Source organism: Loxodonta africana, chromosome 18 (genome assembly GCF_030014295.1).
Source record: "Loxodonta africana isolate mLoxAfr1 chromosome 18, mLoxAfr1.hap2, whole genome shotgun sequence".
Classification (NCBI taxonomy): Eukaryota; Metazoa; Chordata; class Mammalia; order Proboscidea; family Elephantidae; genus Loxodonta; species Loxodonta africana.
Window position 1 is genome coordinate 16,691,223 of NC_087359.1, and position 20,939 is coordinate 16,712,161.

General features: G+C 53.3%; 1 protein-coding gene across 1 annotated transcript in view; it reads left to right on the forward strand.

Annotated features, from left to right (window-relative positions):
* The window catches only part of QRICH2 (glutamine rich 2), a 38,253-nt gene extending 21,080 nt beyond the window's left edge, over positions 1-17,173 (forward strand). The window contains exons 11-24 of the mRNA XM_064271887.1: positions 491-576; positions 1,400-1,497; positions 2,005-2,119; positions 5,839-6,093; positions 6,880-7,185; positions 9,349-9,513; positions 9,655-9,776; positions 10,387-10,452; positions 10,773-10,874; positions 11,883-12,083; positions 12,906-13,053; positions 13,451-13,538; positions 14,649-14,777; positions 16,974-17,173. Of these exons, the coding sequence (XP_064127957.1) occupies positions 491-576; positions 1,400-1,497; positions 2,005-2,119; positions 5,839-6,093; positions 6,880-7,185; positions 9,349-9,513; positions 9,655-9,776; positions 10,387-10,452; positions 10,773-10,874; positions 11,883-12,083; positions 12,906-13,053; positions 13,451-13,538; positions 14,649-14,777; positions 16,974-17,173 (2,081 nt within the window). The remainder of the gene's footprint in view (positions 1-490; positions 577-1,399; positions 1,498-2,004; positions 2,120-5,838; positions 6,094-6,879; positions 7,186-9,348; positions 9,514-9,654; positions 9,777-10,386; positions 10,453-10,772; positions 10,875-11,882; positions 12,084-12,905; positions 13,054-13,450; positions 13,539-14,648; positions 14,778-16,973) is intronic.
* The last annotated feature ends 3,766 nt before the right edge of the window (positions 17,174-20,939 follow it).

Below are 20,939 nucleotides of genomic sequence, written 5' to 3' on the forward strand. Positions count from 1 at the left end.
AGATGGGCAAAAAAGGCAGTGAAACAAGTGGGATCGAAGCAGCCTCAGGAAAGGAATGAAGCAGGTTCTTCTGTCCTTGTTGGACCCTCAGGGAGTAGCTGGGGAAAGTGCTGGGAAAGGGAAAACAATAGCACTGGGGCAGGGGGAAAGAGAATATTGAAGGATGAATCCTAACCGTGGCCTATTCACAATTCTTGGCCCAGAAAATAATAAAGATTTTAGAAATATGTGGAAATGGTAGGCCAGAGATCCCAAAGCCCTTTAGGACAAAGTGTTAGGTGAAATTTTTATGAGCTTTTTTTTTTTTTTTTTAAAGACAGTCCTTTCTCCCTTCTTCTTGTCCCCTCCCCCCTAGTCACCAGGACAAGCAGAATAAGTTACATGTCCTGTTGCTCTCTGGGTTACCTTCATTGTTATTGGGCTGGAAATGGGGACTGGGAGGCCACTGGCAATTGAACCACACTGACTATAAGGCTTCCATTTTCCATAGTCAAAAAGAGCATACCCCCTGACCTGCAGGAACAGATGAAGGGCTTAAAGTCTGTGGCCAAAGAAGTTCGGCAGGAAAAAGCAAAAGTAAGTAAGAGAGGATCAGCCTGCTTTGCCCTTTCGTGCTTACTAGTACCATGTTTCATTTGTGTTTTGAAGGACTACACAGCCCTTTCCCACACATCATTATCTCACTGGATCTTTACAGTCCCGTCAGGTAGAAAACGCACCTTGGGAATTATCACGCGCATTTCCTAGATCTAAAATCTGATGCTCACCGCTGTTATGAGTCAGTTGAGCCAGATAATGAGGACTTGGCTCCTTTCAGGGCCCTGGTGGCTCGGTGATTAAGAGCTTGTCTGTAACCAAGAGGTCGGCAGTTCGAATCCACAAGGTTTTTTGGGTTTTGGCTCCTTTTATTACGTGGGGCCATTTCCAATAAAAACTCACTATCTTTGGAGCAGCCTTGGAACCGAGCTTGTGGGACCTTGTTTTTCTGGGGTCAGACGTCATGGCTAGAGGCTGCTAGATCTTCAGCCATTGTTTTAATGCCAACTGTCTACATCCATGGGTACTTATGAGGTGGATGGATGGATAGAAGCGTGGATGAATGGAAGGGAGGGAAGGAAGGAGAAAGGGAGGGAGGGAGGGATGGAGAGAGGGAGGAAAGGAGGAGGAAGGAAGAGTGAATGGGTGGATGGATGAAAAGACAGGTGGAGGGGTGGATAAATGGGTAGGTGAATAATAGATGGGGGTGGGTGGATAGATGTCAGGAAGAGAACTTGGCTTTTGTCACAGAAAATTGCATTACAGTTAGGGAATAGGTGAGGGACTTACTTGGGCTGCAGGGGCACATTCAGAAAGTGGAGAACTCAGGCTTGTCTGATCCTCCTTTCCATTGGGTTTGTAGCTGGACAGGCTGCAAAGGATCCTGGAGGGTGAAGGGATGCAAGAACCAGGGAAGGAAGTGAAAGCTGGCCAACTGAGCTTGCAGCTGGGCGTTCTCAGGTAACATGCCCCTGCCAAGTGCAGTTGAATCTTGCCATCACATTTTCTCAGCCGTGGAAGTGATAGTGGCCTTTGGTTCACTCAAGTCCCTGAACTGACCACTTCCTTTGACCTAAATGGTGTCTGCTCTTCAGGTTGCCCATATCTAGCCCAAGAAGCTTATGGAGGTTTCCCAGGTTCCTAAAACCTAACATCAGGGCTTCCTAGCCTAGCACCAGGGCTTCCTAGGAAGAGGAGAAGCTCCTTAGCCTCTGTCTCAGTTGGAGGAGAACACTTTCTAGAGCCCTTCAGAACCCAGTCCCACCCCCTAGAGCCTTCCCAGGCTACCTTGCTGGGCACCTAACTACAGGGCAGAGCCAGAGCCTTGGACTCCCTAGATGCAGATTGCCAAGGGTGATGGGAGAGCCGTCATCTGCATCCTCCTCCATCCCTGATGGGCAGAGCCAGCACTGGTGGCTTGTGTCCCTGGGCCGGTGGCGAGGCCAGGCACTCTCTTGTGTTCCACAGAGTGACTGTGGCTGACATTGAGAAGGAGCTGGCCGAGTTGAGGGAGAGCCAAGAGCGGGGCAAGGTCAGCATGGAGCACTCGGTCTCTGAGGCCTCTCTTTACCTACAGGATCAGGTGAGGACTGCCCATTCTTCAGCCTCAGGGACCAGGGCCATTCTCAGGGCTGGCAGTGGACAGTGGGGACAACCCTGCCTCCCACCACTCATCAGTGACCAGACCCCTCACTTCCATCTGGGGGGAGGGAGTGACCATGTCTAGAATCCGGTCCACTCCTGATCCAAAGTCAGCTCCAAGACCACAAGTACATGGGCAAGTGTGTCCCCTCTGGCAAGGGACAGGACTCCTTCAAGACCTGCCACTTACCTGTCATTAAACCATATATATATATATATATATTTTAATTGAGATATAATTCACTAACTAAATTCAGCCCTTTAAAACGAACAAGGTGGCTTTTAGTAGATTCATAAAGTTATGCAGCCATCACCACTATCTAATTCCAGAACACTTTCATCACCCCAAAAAGCAACCCTGTACACGTTAGAAGTCACTCCTCATCCCCCACTCACAGCCCCTGGCAGCCATTAATCTGCTTTCTCTCTATGGATTTGCCTAATCTAGACATTTCCTATAAATGGAATCATACAATATGCAGTATAGTCTTTAGCACTTGGCTTCATGCATCAGGTTTTGGGTTTTTTTTTAATTTTTATTGTGCTTCAAGTGAAAGTTTACAAATCAAGTCAGTCTCACCTGTAAAAATTTATATACACCTTGCTATATACTCCTAGTTGCTCTCCCGCTGATGAGACAGCACACTCCTTCTCTCCACCCTCTATTTCCATGTCCGTTCAGCCAGCCTCTGTCCCCTTCCGTAGCAGGTTTTTGAGGGTCATCCACATGTAGGCGTATACCAGTACTTCTTTCAGGTTTGTGGCTGCATGATATCCCCTTGTGTGGCCATACCACATTTTGTGTGTCCATTCATCTGTTGATGGACATTTGGGTTGTTTCCCTTCCTGGTGATTATGAATTAACGGGGCTGTGAACATTTGTGGACAAGTTACACATGAACCTGTGTTTTCATTTCTCTCATTTAAATACCTGCGAATGGAATTGCTGGGTCATGTGGTAATAACTCTGTTTAACCATTTGACAAGCTGCCAGACTGTGTTCCCAAAGGGTTGTATCATCTTGCACTCCTACCAGCAGTGTTTGAGGGTTCCAACTTCTCCAATCCTCACCAACACATGTTATTATCTGTCCTCATAATTATAACCTGCTTACTGGGAGTGAAGTGGTATCTCATTGTGGTTTTTATTTGTGCTTCCCTAATGGAGCCTAGGAAACCCTGGTGGCGTAGTGGTTAAGTGCTACGGCTGCTAACCAAAGGGTCAGCAGTTCGAATCCTCCAGGCACTCCTTGGAAACTCTATGGGGCAGTTCTACTCTGTCCTATAGGGTTGCTATGAGTCGGAATTGACTTGACGGCACTGGGGTTTTTGGTTTTTGGAATGGGGCCTTAGGAGCCCTGGTGGCGTGGTGGTTAAGAGCTTAGCTGCTGTCTTAGGAGGCTGGAAGTCCAAATTCAGGGCATCAGCTCCAGGGGAAGGCTTTCTTTCTCTGTCAGCTGTGAAGGAAGGTCCTTGTCATCGATCTTCCCAGTCAAGGAGCTTCTCAGTGCAGGGAACCCGGGGGCCAAAGGGCTCGATATTCTCCTGGCTCTTGTTTCTTGGTGGTATGAGGTCCCCCATCTCTCTGCTTGTGTCTCTCTTTTATATCTCAAAAGAGATTGACTTAAAACACAATCCACAAAATGGTGGATAATCATACAATACTGGAGCTCATGGCCTAGCCAAGTTGACAGATATTTTTGGGGGACACAATTCAATCCATGACAGCTGCTAACCAAAGGGTCAGCAGTAGGAATCCGGCAGCTACTCCTTGGAAACCCTACGGAGCAGTTCTGCTCTGTCCTATACGGTTACTACTAGTCGGAATCAACTCGATGGCAATGGGGCAACGGGAATGGGGCATCGGTGGTTCAGTGATAGAATTCTTGCCTTCTGTGTGGGAGACCTGGATTTGATTCCTATCCATTTCTGGAGAAATGTCTACTCAAATCCTTGCTCATTTTTAAGTTGGGTTATTTGTCTTTATATTGTTGAGTCGTACGAGTTCTTTATATATGCTGAACACTAGACCCTTATCTGATACGTGATTTGCAAATATTTTCTCCCATTCTGCATGTTGTCTTTTCACTTTCTTGATGGTATCTGCCATTGAATCTTGAATGATGCTATTCTTGGTAACCCCAGAAGGAGTGTCTGAACCAGGAACAGCCCTCTGAGCAGTCTTAGAAGGACCAGATAGGAAAAGCCGCTGGGGTTCGTGTCAGGAAACATTTTGTGCTAAAAGCCACATTCTGGGTCCCCTCCCAAGTTTGCTGGAGCAGCGACATGTAGCGTGTCATGACCGCAGGCCCTGATTGCCCAGTGCTGGACTTGAAGGGCAGCAGATAGTGTGTGCAAGAGCCACCTGTTGCTCCAAAGTGCTTGTCTGCTCTTAGCAGCCTCCCGGAAGTGTCCTACATTTCTCTGAGCACACTCCTGCTTCATCATGCTGTTCCTCTTCCTGGAACGTCCTTTCAACCCTTATTTCTGTGCTGCTGCTGCTTCTTTAAGAGTCCACTCAAATGTCCAGTTTTCTAGGAAGTCTCTTCCTCTCTTCTAGAAAGAATTCATTCACTCCTTTGTATCTGGAGGCCCTGTGACATGCTGGCCACTGTTTAGGCTCTTCTGGTTGCAAGGAACAAAGCCCCAGTGAACTCAGAAGAAAGAGAGAGGTGTTGTGAGTGTGTACACGTGTAGAGCATTGGGAGAATGGAACTTGCAGGCCACAGGAGCAGCTCTGGGCGCGGGCCACTCCCTGCTGTCCCTTTCTGTCTGTTTTTGCATCTGTCTGTGCCTCTGTCTCCCTGTCCTTGTTCATCTCTCTCACTCTGACTACATCACTCTTCCATTCTGCTTGCAATCAACTTTCTTACCCCTCAAACATGGTCCAAGATGGCTGCCCCAGCCCCTGCAACATCTTTTCTGCTTCATTACCCCCTACCAGCTTAGGGTTCTCTCTACATCCAAGAGAAAGGGGCACGGGTTGCCTCAGCTCCTCTTTTTAAGTTTTTTTAACAAGTCACAGGGATTGGTTGCCTTTGAATCTGGTATCCACCTGTGGACCCATCATTTGTGGTGACAAACTAGGACCAGGGCACACAGAAGAGAGCAGGCAGTGTATGTGGAAGGGTTTATACCCACAGAGACCGTGAGAGACCGCTGTAACAGCCTGAGAACTTTCCACATTCGTTTATTGTTAATAATTTACATGCTAGATTGGGACAGAACGTATGTGAGTCCACTCACCCCCACCCCACCCCTCCCACCCGGTGTCCTCAGAGCCTGGAGCAGTGCTCTCATGTTGTCAGGGTGCTCTACGTGGTACAGACTGACTGACAGACCATCACCACTTTAGGATTCAGCTAAAGGAGATCCGTTCTCACGCCAGACCAATGGGCGGGCTGGCTGGAGAAGCTTCCGGAAATATCCCTCCTGCAAGAGCTTTATTCAGCATTAATGCTACACTCCCTGAGGACTCTGTTCACTACCCAGTGGACACACACTGAGCACCTACTATGTGCCACTCGGTGACCCCTGAGGAGGTGGCAATTGCCTGTATCACAGCAGGGCAGGCAGCGCACCATGCTAGTGGTGGGGCCTGGGCAGAACACGGCCATGTCTCACCTCACTTCCCTGCCCCCGACTTCCCTGCTGCACCCAGCTGGACAAGCTCAGGACGATCATCGAGAGCATGCTGACCTCCTCTTCCACACTGCTGTCCATGAGCATGACCCCTTCCAAGGCCCGGATGACCTTGGCACCTGGCCAGATTGACCCTGAGGCCACCTGCCCTGCCTGCAGCCTAGACGTGAGTCACCAGGTCAGCACGCTGGTACAGCGCTACGAGCAGCTCCAGGACATGGTCAGCAACCTGGCCGCCTCCCGACCTTCCAAGAAAGCCAAGCTCCAGAGCCAGGTGATACTCCACCTTCCCTCCTGGAGGAACAGACATGGCCCCCGGGGAAGAGCTGTTCCAAGGCCCACAGAAGAAGTGGCTGATAGAGTGCCCCAGCCAGGGCGTGTTTAAGCCTGAGGGTCAGTTTTCCATGTTGGAGCCCCTGGTCCATTCGCAGAGTCACATTGAGGGCAGGCAGGGCTAGGTCTGGGGACAGGAGACTGTGGGGGAGAGCTGAAACAGGCTGGCTAGGCACGGAGACACACCATTCGCATGCCCTTGGGACACTTGTCCATGGTAGGGGACATTGGCACCCTTACACACCACTCTTCTGGAACCTTGCCAACTTCCTTCAAAGGGTAGGCTGGTGAGAGGGAGGAGGGTGGTGGGGATGGGAGGGCCGCGAGTTCTTGAGTCCTGCCTCTTGAACTCAAGAATTCAGAGTCAGCCCAGGTGAGGGGAGCAGGCTGTAACCCATACCCCAAGTCTCGGGAGCTGGTTGCAGGACATCTTGAATCACCTGTACTAATCACTCAGGATCCCAGGATCTGAGGGGCAGGGAAGTAGAACTAAGCCAGGCAGCACCCCACACCAGGGTTCAGGGTCCTGGGCGGACACAGGGAAGGAGTAGCACAGCTTTCTCCACCATCAGCGGGAAATTGCTAAGGCCACGGACAAACGCCAGAAGGGGGTGGGAAGTGAGCTCGTCTGTGGGTGGTGTTGTAAGGGCTGAGTCATCATATAGGGGGGACGGGGATGGGGTGCCCCAATAACCTCAGATAGGTGTCCTCTGTCCCTCCTGCTCAGGACGAGGAGCTTCTGGGCCATGTGCAGAGCGCCATTCTGCAGGTGCAGGGCGACTGTGAGAAGCTCAACATCACCACCAGCAACCTCATCGAGGACCACCGACAGAAGCAGAAGGACATTGACGTGAGGGCCAACGGAGAGGGGGTGGGGCAAGGCCAGGTTCCACCCACCCCTTCTGGCCCCCTGCCCTATCTTCCTCCCTCTTTATTCTCTGCTCACCCCGCCTCCCAGGTGTTGTACCAGGGTATAGAGAAGCTGGAGAAGGAGAAGGCCAACAGGGAGCACCTGGAGATGGAGATTGATGTGGTAAGCTCAGGCCCCTGAGGGCCACCTGTGTCCCAGGACCATCTCACTGGGTGCTCTTTTTTTTTTGTGGTGGGGGTTAAAATGGGGTTGTGGCAGAGCCCAAGTGGTACAGCGGCTAAGCGTGCAACTGCTAGCCAAAAAGGTTGGCAGTTCGAATCCACCGGCTGCTCCTTGGGAAACGATGAGGCAGTTCTACTCTGTCCTATGGGGTTGCTATCAGTCGGAATCGACTCAATGGCAACGGCTTTGGTTTGGGGTTTTTTTTTATTATTATTATTGTGGCAAACTACATATCACAAAAACAGTTGCTCTTTCAACCAGTCTTAAGTGTACAATTTGGCGACATTAATGACATTGACCATGCTGAGCATCCACCACCACTATCCATTTCCCAAAAAAATTTCATCACCCCAAACAGAAACCCAGTACCCCTCAAGCAGTAACCCCTCACTCCCCTCTCCCCTCAGCTCTTGGTCACCACTGATGAACTTGTGTCTGTATGTACTTCCTATTCTAGATAGCTCATACAAGTGGGGCCATACCGTATTTGTCCTTTTGAGTTTGACTTATTTCACTAAGCCTAATGTTTTCAATAACAACGATTGTGAGGATGGTGTGGGACCAGGCAGTGTTTCATTCTGTTATACATAGGGTCGCTATGAGTTGAAACCAACTCGACAGCACCTAACAACAACAAACAACATTTTCAAGATTCATCCATCCGGTAGCATATAACACAACTTCATTCCTTTTTATGGCCGTGTAATATTCCTTTGCATGGATATACCACATTTTCTTTATCCATTCATCTGTTGGTGGACTTTTGGGTTGTTTCCACCTTTTGGCCACTGAAGGATGAACATTGCAATGAACATTGGTGTGCAGATACCAGCAGTCCCCAGGTTACGAACATTCAACCTATGTACAATGCATAGTTAAGAACCAACCCCCATAAAGCCTGTTATATTAAAAATTCGAGGTACATGCAATGGTTCACGATAACAAACGGGTGCTACTGTGCAATGTGCATAAAAACATTATTATTATTATCACTGTATTATTACGTCAAAGGTGTTTTAGTGTATCTGGAAGTGTTTAGTGTTTTTTATGCATAGAAAGGTACACTATATACTAAGACAAACATTTGATTCGTGTTGGATATGAACCATACCTAACTGTTCTGGCTTATGTACAGATTCAATTTAAAGACAGACTTAGGAAAGGAACTCATTCATAGTCCAGGGAATACCTGTATTTGTTTGAATCTGTGCTTTCAGGTCTATTGGGTATATACCTAGGAGTGGAATTGCTGGGTCATATGGTAGTTTTTAAGGAGCCTTGGTGGCAAAACAGTGCTAACTGAAAGGTCGGTGGGATAGCTCTGCAGGAGAAAGACTTGACAATCTGCTCCATAAAGATTATGGCCTAAAAGGGGGAAAATGTAGAACAGAACTTCAAATTCTCATGGACTTCAGACTTTCTGGAGCCATGGAGGCTGGATGAATCCTTGAATCTGTTTCCCTGAGATAATCTTGAAACCTTAAACCAAAAATATCCCCTGAAGCCTACTTAAAATCAAACAGTAGTTTAGCTTAGGTAGTAAAGAATGTTTGCCTTGAGCATTGTGCTCTTTTAAGATCTGTCTATAAGGAGCCCTGGTGGTGCAGTGTTAAGTGCTCATCTGCCAACCGAAAGGTCAGCAGTTGGAATCCACCAGCCTTGCCACTTGAGAAAGATGTGGCAATCTGCTTCCATAAAGATTTACAGCCTTGGAAACCCTATCGGGCAGTTCTGCTCTGTCACATGGGGTAACTATGAATCAAAAATCGACTCAATGGCTCCTAACAACAACTTGGTAATTTTATATATTTTTTTAAGGAACCACCAAACTGTTTTCAACAGTGGCTACACCATTTTACATTCCCACCAGCAATGCACAAGGGTTCTAATTTGTCCGCTTCCTACCAACACTTGTTTTCTGTTTTCCTAATAACAGCCACCAGAGTAGGTGTGAAATGTCACTGGTTATTCTTTGGAAGGCAGGCGTCAGGGAATGTGGGCTCGAGGAGACCTGCTGAGTGTCAGTGTCAGGGGTCGACCCCTCCGGGGCTGGGCACTTCCTGGCCCTGCTCCCATGAGGGCCTTCTCCTCTCTCCTGGGCAGAAAGCTGACAAGAGCGCCCTGGCAGGCAAAGTGAGCCGCATCCAGTTTGACGCCACCACAGAGCAGCTAAACCACATGATGCGGGAGCTTGTGGCCAAGATGAGCGGGCAGGAGCAGGACTGGCAGAAGATGCTGGACAAGCTCCTACTGGAAATGGATAACAAGGCGAGGGCAAGGGGGCTCCAAGCGGGCAGGGCTCTCACTGTACACCTGCCCAGGGACTGTACCACCTTCTCCTGGGCCAGGTCCCACCACCTGCTTTCTTAGTCAGCACTCACCTGGTCCCCCCCGCCCCCACCCCTGCAGCTGGACCGCCTGGAGCTGGACCCAGTGAAGCAAATGCTGGAGGATCGCTGGAAATCGCTGCGGCAGCAGCTCAAAGAACGTTCTCCGCTCTACCAGGCCGACGAGGCAGCTGCCATGAGGAGGTGAGGCCAGAGATGGCAGGGAGGCTGAGGACAGGTAGTGGGCTGGGGTGGGGTCCCCCAAATGAACAGCTCCAGGGTTGGAGGGACAGAATTTCAGAGCTCGGAAAGGTCTTCTAGCCCAGACCACTTCATATCACAGGATAAAGGAGGCTAGATTCCTGCTGGGGCGGGTTGGGAGGCATCAGGCTCTCTGGGCAGGCCTGTGCTATGCTGGGCCTTCCGGTGGAGGGGGCCCAAGACCATCACAAGCTGAGCTAGCCCCTGGGGAGCCCTGGCCTGTGGCAGGCTTGCATCCAGGCCTTCCTGCCTTGGCCACCAGAGGGCCCTGGAGAATCACAAGGCACCCTTGGGAATCCCCTGGGAACCTGCTGGCTTTGGGTCAGCAGGATGTTCCTAGAAGTGGGTATGGGGAGGTGGAGGTGGACGAGCAGGTGAGCTTCTGAGACCAGGCCTGTACCCGCCTCTGTTGCCTGGGGCCCAGCACCAAGGAGCCGAGCTCCCAGCCTGTCTGGCTGCACGGGGCCACACCTTCCCAGTTCTCCAAGTCTTCTACCCCCACCCCAGGCCCTCCCAACAGGCGCTTACCTGGTGTGCACCCCATTCCCAACAGGCAGCTCTTGGCACATTTCCACTGCCTCTCGTGCGACCGTCCCTTGGAGACACCTGTGACAGGACAGTGAGTGCCCACACCTGGCCGAGTCCTGGCTCCTCTGTGGGGCCCAGCTGGTGGCTGTGATGCGGAGGACAGCAGGCTCCATCTCCTCCATTCCGGCTTGCCCAAACTTTTCTCTCATTTCCCTTCCTCTGTGGGTCGGCTCCTGTGTGCCTAGCCTGCTTTCCATTGCTCTGCCTTCCCCAGCAGGCCCCTCCTGGGCGGCTCCATCCCAGGCAGTGGGAAAGGTCCTTAGGCAGGTGGGGTGTGGGGAATGGGCGGTGTGTTTGGACGCTCATCAGGTTTCTCACTGGGACCCACCACCTCTCTCTGTCCCTGCCCAGAATCATCCCCGTGACACCTGTAGGCCCAGGCCTGCCCTGGCACCGGTCCATCCGGCCCTATACCATCTTTGAACTGGAGCAGGTCCGGCAGCAGAGCCGCAAGTATGGGCCACGGAGGGAGTCCCAGCAGCTTTGGACAGGGAAGGCAGGGAGAGGCCACTCTGAGGGCCTGCAGTTCTGGGGAGAAGTGTGGAGACCTCCTCCTCCCGTGAGGTCACCCAGGACTCCCCAGCACTTCCCAGGACTTGAGTACCAGGAAGGAGAAGGAAGAGCTCAGAATAACCTTCCTTTTTGCCCCTCTTTGGGAGTTATGGGAGGAGGCTGGGGGGTGCAGTGGTTAAGCACTTAGCTGCTAACTGAAAGGTCAGCGGTTCTAACCCACCAGCCACTCTATGGAAGAAAAGATGTGGCAGTCTGGTCCTGTAAAAACTGCAGCCTTGGAAACCCTATGGAGCAGTTCTCTGTCTTACAGGGTTGCCGTGAGTCAGAATTGACTCTACAGCGACAGTTTTGGGAAGTCATGATGAGAGCTGTTGCAGGGCAGGCTGCCCTGGAGAGCGCTTCCTTCTACCTCCTTCAGCTGCCTCAGCAAACCTGGGACTGGAGGAGGTGGAGGGTCCTGCTACACCCAGCTGGAGGCAGGGCTCAGTGAAGGGAGGGTCTGGCAGTGGGGCACCCCCTGTCCCCCCACTATCCACTCCCTTTCCACCTCTTCAGGATGGGATTCAGCCACAATGGTGGTTTGCAGAGTGCATTTTGGTGCCCCAGGAGCTCTGGGTATGGGGGGCTTGGTGTGCAGTGAAGGTGACAGGGAGGAGCAAGTGGCCGACTTCCAACTCTTCCACCCTGGCTTCAGCTAGAGCTTTCTCCCCTTTGACTGGTCCACACTTTACCACCTGAGGAAAAGCCTCCCTAGCAAGTCTGGCTAAGGGTCCCTCAGTATGTGGGGCTGGTGTGGCCCCACAGAGTCCTACCTTAGGGGGCCTGGAGCTGGCAGGAGGGTCCATGTCTACAGTGGGCTCCAGAAGGTGCAGCCCTGGCTAAGGTCTGGGTGGAGCTGGCTCCTGAGGCCTGGCCTTTCCCACTGTTCTTCCCTGCCCTTACTTACAGCCTAAAGCTGGGTGGCACCTTCCCCCGGGGTGACCTGGGGCAGATGGAGCGGAGCGTGGGGCGCCTACGTACTATGCACTCCAAGATGCTGATGGACATCGAGAAGGTGCAGATCCACTTCGGTGGCTCTGTCAAGGCCAGCAGCCAGATGATCCGTGAGCTGCTGCAGGCCCAGTGCCTCAGCTCGCCCTGCTACAAGCGGTAAGAGGGCGAGAGTCCATGGTGGGGTGGGGAGCCCTGGGTGTGGTCCTGGGCTCCTGCCCACACCCGGCAGCATGATGCCCACCCCACTGCAGGGCAGAGCCCTGAGAGAGAGAAAGTGAGTACACGTGTATGAGTGAGTGAGAATGTGTGTGAGGGCAAGTGGGTGTGACAGTGAGAGAGTTGAGTATGAGTGTGAGAGTGTGAGAGAGCTGAGGGTGAGTGTGAGAGTGTGAGTGTAAGAGAGTGTCAGTGTGTGTGTGAGAGCTGAGAGTGTGTGTGAGTGTGAGAGAGCTGAGAGTGTGAGTGTGAGAGAGTTGAGTGAGTGCTTGTGAATGTGTGGCAGTGTGAGTATGTGTGTGTGTCTAGGTTACCTCCCACAGCCTGGCAAGGCAAAAAGGGGCGGATGGAATGAGGCCTGTTTCCTTGGGGCTTCAGTTTACTCTCTGTGTGTGTTGGATGTGCATCTAGCCTGGGAGTCTAGTAGAGGGGTCTGGAACCATGCTGGGGGTATAGAGGAGCATTTGAGGAGCAGGAGAGTGAGTGTGTGTGTGTGTGTGTGTGTCCATGTATGTGTGTGAGGGTGGGGGCATATGTGCAAGAGACTATGGGCGTGCATGTGTGTGTATGGGTGTGTATGTGTGAGTGTGTGTTCCTCAGAATGACCTGGCCTGAGGTTTCTCTGCTCCCTTGCCTGCCTGCTCCTGCTCTGGTTCCCAGAGACCCCTGAAGAGAGCTGCCCCATTTACCTCTGGCCATTCTCCCCATAGGTGTGTCTCTGGTGGCCTGCACCAAGTGACTCCATGGCTCTCTTCCTCACAGGGTGCCGGACATGGCCGACTATAGCTACGCACCTGTGCCGCGGCGCTGCGGAGGCAGCCACACCCTCACTTACCCCTACCGTCGCAGCCGCCTGCAGCACCTGCCACAGGGCCCATACCCCACCGAGGAGATCCAGATTGCCATGAAGGTCGGGGGCTACCTTGGGGAGGGAGGGCCCTTGTCCCCAGAGATTCTCAAGTCATTCGGGAAAAACCACCAGAACTCACCTCAACAGCCGTCTGCCTGGAGGCAGTTTCTTAAGCTGACCCAGCTAAAGTCTCAGGGTGTTATCCTCCGTCAAGAGAAGAGGCCAAACAGGCCCCTGCCCACACAGCACAACTGCCTCCCACCACAGGTCCTCAGAATGAGACTGCCTCCACTTCTTTTCACCTTACTGCTCTGCCCTGGTACCACCCCGAATCCCCAGGAAGTTGGGAGTACTGTTTGTTGCCAAGAGTCAGGGGAGGACAGTGCTCGAAACCCTGGCCCTGCAGAGGAAAGCTCTGGGAGCTGCAACAGTAATGAATGTGTGTCCATCTCCACAGCATGACGAGGTGGACATCTTGGGTCTGGATGGACATATTTACAAGGGACGGATGGATACAAGGCTGCCAGGCATCCTGACCAAAGATGGTGAGTATCCGGGGTCCCACAGGGACCATCCATCTCTTAGCAGACCAGGCACTTCTTTGGGCCACTGGGGACTCTGGGCTCCTTCCTTCTCTAGTTCCCTGACTCCCAACATTCAAGTCTCCAAAAGCCACCAGGTAAATGCTTGCAGGTGGAGGACAGCTATCCAGCCTCGGCCAATTAGCTGGGATGTTGTGGCCCCATCTTTTCTTGTTGATCTTTCATCTTCATGCTGCAACTGTCATGCTGCCCTGTCTCAGCCTTGTTCACAGCATCACCATAGCCAAGCCCTATGCCTTCTTCAAAACTCAGCAAGATGCCCTCTCCTGAGCCCCCATCCCTTAGTGATTATGCATTTCCCTGAAGGCCCACTGCTAGTTATCCATAGCTGAAGAGTGCTACTTCTCACTTCCCATCTTGTATTATAGCTATGATGCACCTTTCTAGTTGTCTCCCCTCTAGAGCTATAAACCTGGGGTGAAAATTCACCCAGCACCCGGCACAGGGCTGATGTGTGTATATCCTCAGAGAATATCTGAGTAATTGGATGGATGGATGGATGGACGGACAGATGGGGGGGCGGGCGGACGGACGGACGGGCAGACGGACGGATAGATGGATGGATGATTGGATGAAATGATGGATGGGCAGGTGGATGGATGGTTGGATGGATGGATGGGTGGGTGGGTGGGTGGGGGGGTGGACGGATGGACAGACTGATGTTTGGATGAAATGATGGATGGATGACTGGATGGATATGTGGACAGATGAATGAATGATGGGATGAAATGATGGATGAATGGGTGGGTGGGTGGGTGGGTGGATGGATGAATGGACAGATGGATGGATGAATGGATAGATGACTGGATGGATGTACACAGACGGTTGATGGATGGACAGACAAGTGGATGGATGACTGGATGGGTGGATGGACAAGTGAACAAATGAAGTGCTCATAAGGGTCGTATCCATGAATTCAGATCAAGAAGGGACCCAACTGAGGCTGGCTGTAACCAGTAGCCCTGCAGCCCTCTTGCCATCCCCATGGGTACCCACAGAGCTCTCCTTTGGTGCCTCACAGCACTGACCCTTTCCTCCCACTGTCGTCGTCAGCTCCAGGGGTTATAAAGCACAAGTCCCAGCAGTCCCGGCTCCACATTCAACGGCAGCAGCCCATGGGCAACAGTGGCCAGCTGCCCTTACGGCCTCAGAGTGCTCAGATGTTGGCTGGCAACAACTCAGGTAGCTTCCCTGTGGGTGGAGTGTCCTTCTGGGCAGCCTTAGCAATATGCCTGGGCCTCTCCTCCTTGCTTTGCCAGCCCCCTTTCCTGCTTACTGCTGGTTTATACCTTTATTTCCCGGAAAGAGGAGGGGCCGGGGAGCTGAGGGATGGGGTGGGGAGAAAAGGGAGAAAACTCATAGTTACCAAGTGCCTGTTGTGTGCCAGGCTGTTGGGTAGATATTGTTGCTGTCTCCATTTTACAGAAGAGAAAATAGGGACAAGATTGCAACCCAAGGCTCTGGCTCCAGGCCAGAGTCCTTCCCCTGCTCCGATGCACTGACTTTCTCAGGTTTAGCGCTCACGGGCTCTGTGTAGCAGCTGGTGTGCATGGGGTCATGGCACAGCCCCCAAGAACTCTTTAGCCTGACCCTATCCTCTCCGCCCCCAGGCCTGGAAGAACCCCAGAGTCCTTATTCTCACCAGGAACTAAATCATGCCTGGAAGCCTGGGAGCCTAAGGGCCTGGGGACATTGTAGGACATGGGGGCCAAGAGGGGCCCACGCCCTGAGCCAGCAGGCTGGTTGTCTTATAGAGAGAGTGACTCTGAGCATCTCCCCTCTCCAGGCTTAGCTTTCTCATCTGTCCACAAGGGGTCACTAGATCAGTGCTTCTTAGAGTTAGGCCTTCAATGAGAATTTAATGAAAGCCATCCACCTTCATGTACCCACCATCCAAAACCAAAACCAAACCCATTGCTGTAGAGTCAATTTCCAAGGCTGTAAATCTTTACAGGAGCAAACTGCCATATCTTTCTCCCACAGACCACCGGTGGGTTCAAACCACTGACCTTTTCGTTAGCAGTCAAGCTATTTAACCACCGCACACCAAGGCTCCTTCATGTACCCACAACACTTTGCAAATACTTTCAGGGGGCTCAAGGGTCCCCTGAAGTCCACACACAACCCTCCCAGGTTCAGAGCCCCAGCCCTAGATGCTGTCTAACCTGCCTCCCAGCTCCAGCATTTGGTGTCTCTGGCTGACTCAACGGCAGTGGGTTTTTGGTGGGCTGAGGGGTGGAGGACGCAGGAAAGAAATAAATGCTAGTGGTGGTCCCAGCTCCTCGCCTTTATTGAGCGCTCCTCACCAGCTAGTCACTGTTTAGGAGTTTTACACATATGAGCCAATTTTTAATCCTCACACCAGTGAAGAGGTAGGGATCATTGTTAGCCTCATTTATAGTTGAGAAAACCAAGGCACAGGGAGATCAAGGCACTTGCCCAAGGTCACACAGGGAGGAAGTGGCAGAGGTGGGATTGGAAGCCAGGCTATCCGGCCCTAGAGCCAGCACTGGTAAGTGAGGCATGGCTGGGCCCCACGGGCAGTTTGGGTGGAGGGGACAGGTGGCAGACAGTGGGCCCAGTGCCCCTGGCTCCCAGGACTCTTATCTTCTTGGGGTACTTAGCTCCCTTCTCCCCAGCACTTCACTGTCTACTAAAAAAAAAAAACCCAACCCATCGCCATCAGGTCAAGGAACAGCTAATGGATTCGAACTGCCAAGCTTTTTGCTAGCAGCTGAGCTCTTAGGCGCAACACTTAAAATGTTAACGGAAACAGGAGAGCAGGGGAGGGTAGTCTTAGCAAAAACTGCCATCTGCCTGTGTAATGGAGTCCCTGGGTGGTACAAACGGTTAACTCAGCTTCTAACCAAGGGGTTGGAAGTTCAAGTCCACTGACAGGCACCTCGGAAGAAAGGCCTGGGGATCTACTTCTGAAAAATCAGCCATTGAAATTGCTGGGGAGCACAGTTCTGCTCTAACACACATGGAGTCTCCACGAGTTAGAGTCGACTCAGCGGCAACTGCTTTTTGTTTTTTTCTGTTTGAATGTTGCCTTAATAGTTTCTGTATTTATGGAGAATGGAGGAAACGTCACCAACAAGGCAGACTTTTGCCCCAGAAGGGGCCTTGCTTATTTTGTTGTTTAATTCACAAAGATTATAAAGGAGCCTTCACTGTTTACTCAGAGGCCAGAACCCCGGGCTTACACTGAGGTCCCGGGGCCGTTAACTCTCTCCATCCTCAGGTCCCAGCTCCGCCTGGCTAGTGAGGCTGCTCTCAGCTTCCCTGGGCCTTGGTCAAGCTGGGGTGGGCAGCATGTGGCCTACAGGGGGCGTGGGGAGTAAGGCAGAAACCACCTCAGTGCTTCCTCTCTTTCAGCCCCTTCACGTCAACGGAAAGACAGACCCGTCTCCTCCGAGGGGCGCCTCTCCCAATTGAACGTGGTGCACCCACCCAGCCCTGACTTGGCAAACCTTCGATCAGGCAGCCCCGTGGGGCTAGAGATGCACACGGACATGCCTCCTCAGGAGGGGCTTGAGGAGCCCACCCGGGGACCTCGGTCCACTGCTGCACACTGAGCAGAGTTGTCAATAAATGTTTAGGAAGACACTGGGGTCGGGAGGCTCTGAAGGCGATGCAGAGGGAGGGAGGGAGGTGCCCACTGCTGGCCAGGAGACCCTGGAGCACCTCCAGTGTTGCCCCAGGCCCAGGGGGCAGATCTCCTCTCGAAAGGTGGGTCTGGAACAGCCTGAGAACAAGAGTCCCGCCCGGGCAGATGGAGCCATTCTCTGAGGGTGCTGGACTCTGGGACTGGGGACGGGTTTGGCCTGAGTGGGACCTGTCCTCCTACCAACCAGCTCCCTCGTGACCTCAGCTAGTCTGGGGTGCTGCTGCCTTCCCTGGCTCCAGCCCTGCACTCTGGTCCGGGGTGCCGGCCTGAGGACGGCCTGCTCACGGGGGCATGCCGGGTAGGGTGGGACCTGCGGTGCCGTGCGCAAGCTGTACCTTGGCATGAAGGTGAGGGTGGCAGCTGCCTGCTGCCCTCCCACTGTTAGCTCAGGGCAGGTCCCAGCGCCTGGCATGGGGCCTATGGGAGCAGTGCCACCAACCAGAAGTAGACGCCTTCAGCTACCTGGGAAGGGTGTTTGCTGCCCTTACTCTGCAACAGGCGGCCCCATAGACAGCCCGGCCTGAAGGCCACCCAGGAGCTGCCACGGCCATTTCCCCTTCTCTCCCCAAGGAGGACAGAGACGAGGTGTGCAAGGGTGGGGGGAAGGGGTGGGCTCAGTCCAGCTCAATGTGCTCTCCACACTGGCTGCGCCCAGAACCAGCCCCCCAAAACCTGTGGACTAGAGGACTCACTTCATCCGTCCTTTGTGCTAAAGGTCGTGGAGGTGGGAGGAGACAGAGGGGCCCTGGTGGGGCTGCGCTAGGCTGGTGCAGGATCTGCAAGGACAGCCCCTCCACCCCGCACTGCCTAACCCCAACAGAGGAGCCCTGGGTGTGGAGGGTTCTCCAGCCCCCTTCAGCTAGACTTTGGGGTGCCCCCGATAAATGAGGGCTGCCCTTCACCCCAAGGCCTATAAAATCCTAACATCATCAATGCGGGTTTTTGCCCTCAGCTCTGTTCCCATGGCTCAGAGGGAAAGTAGTAGTCGGAATCAAAGGCGGGGCTCCCCCCACCCCCATCTCACCTGTGACGTGGGAAAATGAAGCTGGGGGCCTGAGGCTTGCTTTAGGGTGTGAGGAGAGGGGGCGGCGGAATCACACAGGAAGGAGAGAGTGGCAAGGGGGGTGGGTTGGCTGGGTGTATTATGGGGGCACAGTGGATGTGTCTGACAGGAGGGGCTGCCCCTCCTTTGCCCTGATCTACCAGATCCAGGTGATCTTTAGGCTTCTGGTTGGGTGGGAAGGGTGGTGCAGCTTGAACACCTCCACTTCTGTGCCCTTTTCCCTGCAAGACAGGGCCACCCCTCCTCCACGCCTGCCCCAGCTCCATTTCTGTCACTCAGGCACCACCCCTGCCCATGAAATGTCAGAAGGTCAGCCAGCTCAGTTTCCCTGTTCTCAAGTCCAAATTCACTTGCTTGGCAAGGAGACCAACCAGCCCTCCTCACACCCACAAAAGGCCAAGGACTGACATCCCCAGCAGCCCAGACCAACCCCAATTCCCGCGCCCAAGCACACCACCGCATTCTCACCCAGGGCCTAGCATGACCACCCAAGGGCCTGGCCTCCAGGCCTCCCCACCGGGAGTTGCTGGGGGCTCCCCCTCCTCACAGGGGAAACCACAGGTGGGCAGGGTGATGGCTGTGGTGGGAGGACTCTGAGGGTTCCCAGCAGGGCCCCACCTCAGGAAACAAAACTGAAAGGCCAAACCCAGCTTCAGAAGACACAGATGGGTCCCATGCAGAAGGCAGGCATGGGCAGCTGGGCCGAACGTTCTGCTCTGCTAGAGGAGGGGTTGCCCCAGAAACAAGCTTGAAAAGATCTGAGAAGACCCAGAAGCAGAGTTGGGAGACTGGCTTGGCTGGGCCTTTCTCAAGTTTCACTTCACTTTGGGCCAGAACCTGCTGGGCCCCCACCCCCAACTGCGTCTCTCTTAGGCCTAGGGAGAGGGTGATGGCAGGAGGGCAGAATAGGAAAGAGCATGCCTCCAACCCCAGCAGTGGAGACCCCAAAGGGTGTGTGTGTGTGTGTGCATGTGTATAGGTATGTTACGTGGGTGTGTAGGTGTATTACGTGTGTGTAGGTATGTTACGTGTGTGTGTGTGTATTTTACAGAAGGGCTCAAGGAAGAATCCCACCCTCGTGCCAGTCACCCACTCCCACCACAGGTGGAGACCAGATTCTTCCCCATCCCCCTGACCACCTGCCCGGAGAAGCTGGGAGGGGTTGCTGGGCCAGTTGTCAACATCACCTACGTTCTAACACCTGGGGGGTCACAGGGAAGGTGGGGAGCAGGGAATGGAAGCAAATCTCTTTGGGGAATGGCCCTATCGTGATAGCTCCCGTCAACCTTGGCTGTCCTTTGGGTCATGGCCATACAACACGTACACAGGGACACACCACCTCAAAGGAAGCTGAGGGCAGGACAGTAGAGCTGGCCCAGTAGGGAGATGCCTGGAAGGGGGGGGCCAGGGAGAAGGGGTGAGGCTGCCCTCAGGAGGCCACCAGGTGAGCCAGGCCTCAGGTGAAGAAACTGGCTTCTGAGGAGAGCATTGAGGCTCTGCTGGGGAGGTCCTCCATCTTCCCTCGAGGGCCTCATGTCATCCATGGGCCAAGGAGGAAAGAGGTTAAACAAGTCAGGACTTGCCTTTCTCTCTTCCCTACACTGGACCTCAGTCCTGCCTATACCATCAACCCCCTGAACCAGACGTCCCCTCAGGAGAAAATGCCCAAGCCAGCAAAATGGCGGAAAACATTGATCCCTCCCCAGTGCGATGCAGCCGAATGCCTCCACTCGCCAAGAAAGCCACGTCTCCCAGAACGGTAAATGAAAGCACTGCAAACCAGGGAAGTTAGAAAAGTGTTTTAAGTTTTTAAATTAAAATTTCACCATGGTGAGATGAGATTCTGATTTGAGAACGAAACCCAAAGGCGCACTCTCCGCCAGGCCCATCTCCTCAGACCCTGGACACGTGGCAGGAGAGGTAGGATGTCCATGGGACAACCGTGGGATGGGACAGCAGAGCCTGGGCTTTTGTCTCAAGCCAGCTCCTCAGTCCCGTATCCGCCTCCATACCCAAGGAGAGGTGGGATGAGCCGCAGAGCCACCTAGGGCTCCTGGGTCTAGGGGCTCCCAGGCTGGAGGTGGGGGGAGCCTCGGGGTGGCACAGGGGGCCTCCACACTTCCGGCCACCAGGCACTTCTGGGAGCCCCTCCTGCAACTGCTACTTGGCTGCCCCTGGTCTGGAGGGGTGGCGGTCCCCCTTCTCCCAATTCCAGGTGTGACTTTTTAAAAGAGGCAGCCAAGACACCAAGGCTGCAAGATCATGTCATGTGGCTTAGAAGCAGCCACTGGGACTGGGTACAGGTAGGGGTGCTGGCCCAAGGGAAGCATTCTCCCAGCTCTTTCTCTCTGACCTCAACACCCCAGGTCTGCCAGCCCCATACTCACGTACATTAATTATAGTCATATATTTATATATATTATATGTATTAAAAAGAGAAAAAAAAAAAACAACTTGCCTGAAGAGACACTCCTCAAGGACCCAAGAGGCTCAGGAAGTTTACTGCCCCCCCACCCCCACAAAAATCCTTTTATAAAATCTTCCAGTGCGATCTTCAGGAAACCCCCGCCCTCCCTGGCTCCCCCCTCCCCGGCTTCCCCCAGTGCCCCCC